The sequence below is a fragment of the Caretta caretta genome, chromosome 6, assembly GCF_965140235.1.
Source record: "Caretta caretta isolate rCarCar2 chromosome 6, rCarCar1.hap1, whole genome shotgun sequence".
Taxonomy (NCBI): Eukaryota; Metazoa; Chordata; order Testudines; family Cheloniidae; genus Caretta; species Caretta caretta.
This window is the reverse complement of record NC_134211.1, coordinates 32,940,656-32,948,203: the sequence shown is the minus strand read 5'-3', so window position 1 is coordinate 32,948,203 and position 7,548 is coordinate 32,940,656. Positions and strand designations below refer to the sequence as shown.

The 7,548-nt window shown below is 46.3% G+C and overlaps 1 protein-coding gene and 1 long non-coding RNA gene across 2 annotated transcripts in view; one reads left to right on the top strand and one right to left on the bottom strand.

Annotated features, from left to right (window-relative positions):
- Positions 1–580: 580 nt before the first annotated feature.
- The window catches only part of LOC125637531 (uncharacterized), an 8,540-nt gene continuing 1,572 nt past the window's right edge, over positions 581–7,548 (bottom strand). The window contains exon 2 of the long non-coding RNA XR_007356984.2: positions 581–1,221. This is a non-coding gene — a long non-coding RNA (uncharacterized LOC125637531). The remainder of the gene's footprint in view (positions 1,222–7,548) is intronic.
- Positions 5,966–7,548, top strand: part of TMEM41B (transmembrane protein 41B) — a 23,905-nt gene continuing 22,322 nt past the window's right edge. Inside the window, exon 1 of the mRNA XM_048852036.2 lies at positions 5,966–6,008. Within this exon, the coding sequence (XP_048707993.1) occupies positions 5,981–6,008 (28 nt within the window). The 5' untranslated portion in view covers positions 5,966–5,980. The remainder of the gene's footprint in view (positions 6,009–7,548) is intronic.

Below are 7,548 nucleotides of genomic sequence, written 5' to 3'. Positions count from 1 at the left end.
AGACCAGAAGATCACCGTAGGGGAAGTTGAAATGCCCATTGTGAGATCCTTGGAGACCCCACTTACCCTTTAATGCCATGGCTCATGAAACCCTACACAGGGAGCCTTGACAGCAGCAAGGAGCGGTTCAACATCAGGCTGAGCCGGTGCAGAATGACTGTGGAGTGTGCTTTTGGCTGTTTAAAGGGCCACTGGCACTCTCTGTATGGGAAGCTGGACCTGGCTGATGATAGCATCCCCGTGGTTATATCCACATGCTGTACTCTCCATAACATTTGTGAAGGGAAAGGTGAACGTTTCACTCAGGCATGGAACTCGGAGGTTCAACACCTGGAGGCTGAATCTGAACAGCCAAAGAGCAGGGCTATTAGAGGGGCCCAGCGCGGGGCTGCAAGGATTAGAGATGCCTTGAGGCAGCAATTCGAGGCTGAAGCCACCAGTAATGTCTGGTGCCCTGCACGGGAGTGAACAGTGCAGTGGTTCCAATGTTAGTAGGAATCCATGTTTGCTACGCTGACTTGCAGTGCCTGTTTCTTTCCTGGGCTAAGGTATCTCTTTCTTCATGCAATAATAAAGAATATTTTCAAAGCCAAAAAATTCATTTATTGAAAAGAAAATTCATTTATTGAAAAGAAACACAACTGCTTGGGAAACAGAAAGGGCCAGGGGGTGGGGTGGGGAACGGTACAATCACAGATTTGTGTATGTCCTGTCTGGAGTGCTGTGCAATGAGTGCTGCACTTTAGGATGGCTATACTGCATGGTGATGGGGGTTGAGTGCAATGGGTAAGGGTCATAGTTTTCAGGGCTGGGTGGTGAAGCTACAGGTTTTGCAGGCAGTTGGTGGCGGTAAGAACCTGGATGTTGGGGAAAGTGGGTTGGAGGTGACATGGGGGCACAAGGGAAAGAGTTTTGGGACAAGAGCTGCGGGGTGGGGGGTGAGTGCGGTAGTGCTCTGCATGGCTATGAGTGCCTGGATAGAGTCTGCTTGGTGCTCCATGATGCTTATCAGCCGCTCCATGCTTTGGTGCCGGCGATCCGCATTCTGCTGGCGGACCCTCCTTTCACTGTCCCGCCACTCCTGCACTTTTCAATTTTCATTACTTGAATGCTGCATTACTTCATGCAACGTGTCTTCCTTGCTTTTACGTGGCCTCTTTCTGATTCTTTGGAGCCTTTCGGCCGGTGATATCACGGATAGCTGAGATCTCAAGGTTGCATCTGTAAAGGCAAAATGCAACAATTAACAGAGGCAGCATTGTTCACACCAGACAGAGCAATGATTCCCCTGTACTTAAGGGCAAGCACGGTCTACACAATAGCATAATTTGCCCAACCCAAAGCAAGCACACATAACCCACGGGAGCCCCAAAATGGTGAGTAAGCACAGGCTCAAGAGTGACTGTTTCAAGGCTGTACTGTCCTCTGGGTTTCTGTGCCCTGGGGAGAGCCAACAGCGGCAGGGGGCCCCTATACCGAACACTGTCCCCACATTTTCCACAGGATGAGTTCGTCCTGGACTGCTGAGGGTGCTGCTGAGGGTGACCTGGGAAGCAAGGGAGGGTCTTCTACTGCAATGTGGCTTCTGCCCTGGCCCATATGCAGCTTGCCTGTGTGCAGCAATGGTCCCCCTGCCCCTCATGGCACAGTGGCACGGACACGTTAGCCTGACTGGGACAAGGACCACAATGGCTCTCCCAAGAAACCTGCACAAGCGCATTGCCCAAGTTCTGGCTGAGACCTTTGAAGAGATCACTGAGGCCGATTACCGTGATGTTAGAGAGCACATCAACGTCCTATTCCGCATCTAGGCATCTCTCTCCCTAACCCTCCTCGCCCCAAGAGCCCGTACCGAATAAACTTCCTTCCCAAAATAAAAGCCGCTAACCGGGAACCTCCTCTGGTGTTTGTCCTTCCCCAAGCACTGGCTGCCACGAATGGCTACCTTCCTCCTGGCTTGAGAACAGCTCCTGGCTGCATGCATCTAGGGGTTCTGGGGTGTCTTCCTCCTCCTCAGCACCCTTGCTCCCACTTTGCTCCTCCTCCTCCTCCTCCTGCCTTGTTGGACTGGCCTCTGAGGTGTCCATGGTTGTGCTCGGAGTGGAGGTGGGGTCGCCCTCAAGTATCGCGTCCAGCTCTTTGTAGAAACAGCAGGTGGCGGGGGTTGCGAGGCTAACCAATGGAGTGCTGGTTAGCCTCGCAGGCTTTCTGGTAGGCATTCTGCACTTTAATCCTGCACTGCAGGGCATCCCGCTCATGGCCCCTTTCCATCATGTCCCTTGATATCTGCCCAAAGGTATCGTAATTCCTACGGCTGGAGCGCAGCTGGGACTGGACAGCTTCCTCCCCCCAAACACTGATGAGGTCCAGCACCTCGCCATTGCTCCATACTGGGTCTCGCCTCGTGCGTGGAGGCATAGTCACCTGGAAAGATTCGCTGAGAGCACTCCATGCCTGGCTTAGCAAACAGGAAGGGGATTTTCAAAATTCCCAGAGAATTTGAAGGGTGGGTCTGACGGTTGGTCACCTGTGGGCAGGGCAGTAGCGTTCAAAGTGATGACCAGAGAGGCTAGAACAGGCATGTGGGACACCTCTGGAGGCCGATCAGAGTGCAATATAGGGCCAGGGAGTCCACACTGGTAGCGCAGCGCTCCAGCGGGCGTCCAGCAAACATTATTCCACTCGCCAAGGTGGAGTACCAGCAGTGCTGTAGCCACAGAGTCAGAGCGCTCTACGTGCCTTACCAGTGTGGACAGGGAGTGAGGTACAGCGCTCTGGGCGGCTTTATTGCGCTGTAACTCGCAAGTGTAGCCAACGCCTCAGTCATCTCCCTAGTAGTTGTCAAAATAGTTTGTTTCTTTTCAGTGGTTCAGAAAAGCTTCCCCCACCCTTGAATAGATATATATAATTTGAGAAAACTCTCATATGTTCAGTTTAAAGGTACATTTTCCAAGCATAACTCACTAAGAACTTCTGGGGACGTGTACATATTCTGTATGTATGGCACCAGCCAATGCTGAAACAGCCAATGGGCAAACTTGAAGCTTGTGGCAGGGTTTTATTTTCATTCTGAAGGAATTAGAAGCAGCAGCAGCATGGTCAGAAAAGAAGTTGCATCTTGTGATTATATTAACAAACATGTACTCGTGACGTGCTCCTTGCTCCAGCCAGTCTCTGCATAATTGCAATGCAGCATGTGTTACATACTATGTGGTACACTGAGAGAGGCTTAGCAGACAGGAGAGGCTTTGTGTATGTAGTAAAGAACACAATTTCATGTTACAATACACTTTGAAGATATGCATGTGTGTTAAACTATGGGATAACAGTAAACAGTAACTGTTTTCAGTTCCTATCTATTATTTCCAGTGGACTGTGGAGCAAAGCCATTCCCAACATTGCCTACCTTAAGCATCTTTGTCTAGAAAGTTGTCTTGGCCACTTAGTGATTTATAGTTAGCCATATTTTTCTCTCTCCTAACTTCATCAGAGACTACCAACTTTGATAGTATTGTTTCAATCGTTGTCCTCTTTACAGTAAGTTTAATCAAATTCAATTAATGTCTTCATTTACTTTATTTATGTACAGTTTGAGCCTTCAGGCAGATGTTCTGGTTTTGAATATTTCACAGAGTATCTGCCTACGGTGTTAGGAATGTGCATTCTCTTTGGCTAAACATTTAAGTTATGACCTCAGGTATATCTGAATCCCCACTGACAATTTCTGTGTGTAGTGAAATAGCTAACAGATTTACCACAGAAGCACCAAAAAGAGCATAAAATAGACAAGGTGGAGAGAGCTATTAATAACTAATTATGACAATTAGCACTTATACAGTATTTTTCAATTTCAGAGTGATCTTCACAACACAATACCTAGGCAGATTAGTAAGTGCTGTTATCCCCAGTACAGAGAGTCTTGCAGGAAGACAATATTATGTTCAATGGTTACTTTTTTCATATTCCTTGGAATTCCAAGGGGGGAGGAATATTCTATTGATTGGATTATTAACATTACCATTTATTTTTAGTTGTTTCAGTGACCACTGCTACTCTGAGGCAATACCACGTAGTTGATGGGCACAGCATCTGGGATCACAAATGGTCAACTTTATATGTGCATCACATCCTGAGGTGACATATAGCCAGTCAATATGGAGATAGTTGAAATCCTCCATTATTATTGAAATCCTCCATTATTCTTTTTTTAAAGCCTCTCTAATCTCCCTGCACATTTCACAATCATCATCACCATCCTGGTCAGGTGGTTGGCAGTATATTCCTACTGCTATATTCTTAATTATTCAAGCACGGAATTTCTATCCATGGAGATTCTATGGTACAGTTTGATTCATTGACGATTTTTACTATATCTGACTCTATGCTTTCTTTCACATATAGTGCCACACTCACACCAGCATGACCTACACTGTCATTTGTATATATTTTGTATCCTGGTATTACCGGGTCCCCTCGATTGTCATTATTCCACCAAATTTCTGTGATGCCTATTATATCAATATCTTAATTTAATACCAGGCACTGAAGTTCACCCGTCTTAGTATTTAGACTTCTAGCATTTATATACAAGCATTTATAAAAACTGTCACTTGTTAGTTGTCTGCCTTCATGTGATGTAATTGAATGGGATTCTTTTTCATTGCCACAAGGAGTACTTGTGGCACCTTATACAGCTCACGAAAGCTTATGCTCAAATAAATTTGTTAGTCTCTAAGGTGCCACAAGTACTCCTTTTCTTTTTGCGACTACAGACTAACACGGCTGCTACTCTGAAATTTTTCATTGACTGTTTCTCTTCAGTTCCTACCTGTACTTTATCAACTTCTATCCTCTCCTCTTTATTAGGATATAGAGATTCCCTGTTAATAGATCTTCCCCTATGCGATGTCTCTGTTTAACCACATGCTCCTCCTTACCTGTCAACCTTCCCTCAGCCCTTAATTTAAAAACTCTTCTATTACCTTTTTAATTTTACATGACAGTAGTCTGGTTCCATTTTGGTTTAGATGGAGCCCATCCTTCCTGTATCGGCTCCTCCTTTCCCAAATGGTTCTCCAGTTCCTAATAGATTTAAACCCCTCCTCCCTTCATCATTGTCTCATCCATCCATAGAGACCCTGCAATTCTGACTAACTTGGCCTTGCACGTGGAACTGGAAGCATTTCAGAGAATATACCATGGAGGTTCTGGACTTTAATATCTTACCTTGCAGGCTAAATTTGGACTCCAGGATCTCTCCCCTACCTCTCTCTATGTCATTGGTACCGATATGTATCATGACCATCAGCTGCTCCCTGGCAATTGCACATAATTCTTCCTAGATGTCTCGAGAGATTCACAATCTTTGCCACCAACAGGCAGTTCACCATGAGGTTCTGCCGGTTATCACAGACCCAGCTATATTTCTAACGGTTTCTAATGATTCCCCCCATTACTATTACCTATATCTTCCCAATAACTGGGATTCCGTCCCCTGAAGAGAGATCCTCAGTGTGAGAGGATACCATGACATCATCTGGAGGGAAGGTCCAACTAGGGTGACCAGACATCTCGATATTACTGGGACCGTCCCAATATTTGGGGGCTTTGTCTTATACAGGCAACTATTACCCCTGCCCCCGTCCCAATTTTTCACACTTGCTACCTGGTACCCTAATCCCAACTATGGGATTGTTTTCCTCCTCTCCAATTTGATGTTCTCCTTCCCTGAGATTTTCATCATCCTCAACAGCACAGAGGCTGTCAGACGAGCTGTCCCACCCCCAGTCTGACAGCCTCTGTGCTGTTGAGGATGATGAAAATCTCAGGGAAGGAGAACATCAAATTGGAGAGGAGGAAAACAATGTCCCAGAAAGTCTCATCTATGTATCTCTCTGTCTGCCTTAGCTCCTCCAGTTCAGCCACTGCGGTCTCAAGAGCCCGTACTTGGTTTCTGAGGGCTATGAACTCCTTGCACTGAATGCACACATATGCTACCTTCCCACAAGGTAGGTAATCATTCACGCTGCATTTAGTGTTGTAACTCAATGGTCACGCTTTCATAAGGGGATTGGGTGGGGCAGGGGAAATTAATGAGCCCCTAGTAAAGATGGCTGACATTTTCTATTGTTTCCAATGGAACTGAAGCCGCATTCTGCCCTCAGGGAACATGGCCACTCTAGAGCTATATCCCTAAAGTCTTCACATGTATCATTCTTCAAACTTGCCAAACTTTAAGTAAGTAAAATAGGTGACAAATGACCAAAAAGTGGAACTCTTAGCTATTGTGTGTCACACCATAATTGATAGAACATAATTTTTTTAACTATAAAATGTGTTGTTAATGATGTTTTCTTATGTTAATTGCATAAACAAGATTTTTAAGAAGACAGAAAAAAAGGGAGAAACAGAAATTCCAAGGGCCTCCTCCTCCATTGGTTTGAATTCTGGATTGTGTGTACTGCAGGAAAGGCATCTACCATTTAATCTAAAGGAATAACTGTTATTTGTCAGCCCTGCATGAGGATGTGACATTCCCTTTACCAGTGATTTATACAACTATTTGCTCAAAAGCAGTGGAATGTTGGAGCTTCACATTCCTGGGTTCTGCTCCTGGCTCTGAGATTGGAATGTGGATTATGATCAGAGGTACAAACAAATAGCTAAGGCCATAGATTTGGGATGTTCAAACCTGAAAGGCGGTGTGACAGAGATTTGGGTTTACCATAGTAGAAACCTGGGTTCTAGTCCCAAATCTGTCAGAAGCCATTTTGTGCAACCTCTCAATCAACTTGTAAAATGAAGGAATGATACTTGCTGCCTCCCAAGTTAGGCTATGAAGCCTTACTCATTAATGATTATGAAATACATAGAAAAATAGACAGCAGAGCATAGAGAAATTTTAAGTAATGGTTTCCTGACTCCCCACTCAGGGCATCTTTCCCTAGGCTAAAAGGTATTTAAATGGTGATCTATATCTGCAAGAGTTATGGGAGCAAGAAGTCCTACTCTTCCAGTGAGCCTAGTGAAGTGGCTAGTGGCACACTTGGAACGTGCACTGTTCCCTACCCAAAATGAGCAGGTTGAGATTGTGAGATTTAAGCTTTTGGTTTAAAGTCCTAGGACAGCTTTCTGGCACAAAGATCCCTTGGTGGACTAAACAGGATGTTGCGATAGATCCTTTTCAGAGGAGGACCTCCAAGAAAGGAATGGACATAAATCCCAGGTACTAGGCCTGAGAAGTGCTATCCTCTTTTGGATTCCCCGTAGGGCAGAGGTGGGCAAACTGTGGCCCATGGGCCACCTCCAGCCCACGGGACCCTCCTGCCCAGCCCTTGAGCTCCCGGCCAGGGAGGCTAGCCCCCGGCACCTCCGCTGCTGTCCTCCCTTCCCCGCAGCCTCAACTCACCATGCTGCCAGCGCTCTGGGTTGCGGAGCTACAAACTCCTACCGGGTAGCGTGGTTGCAAGAGCCGCTGGCCTGCCCTGGTGCTCTAGACTGTGCGGCAGTGTGGCTGGCTCTGGCCAGGCGGCGTGGCTGCCAGTCCTG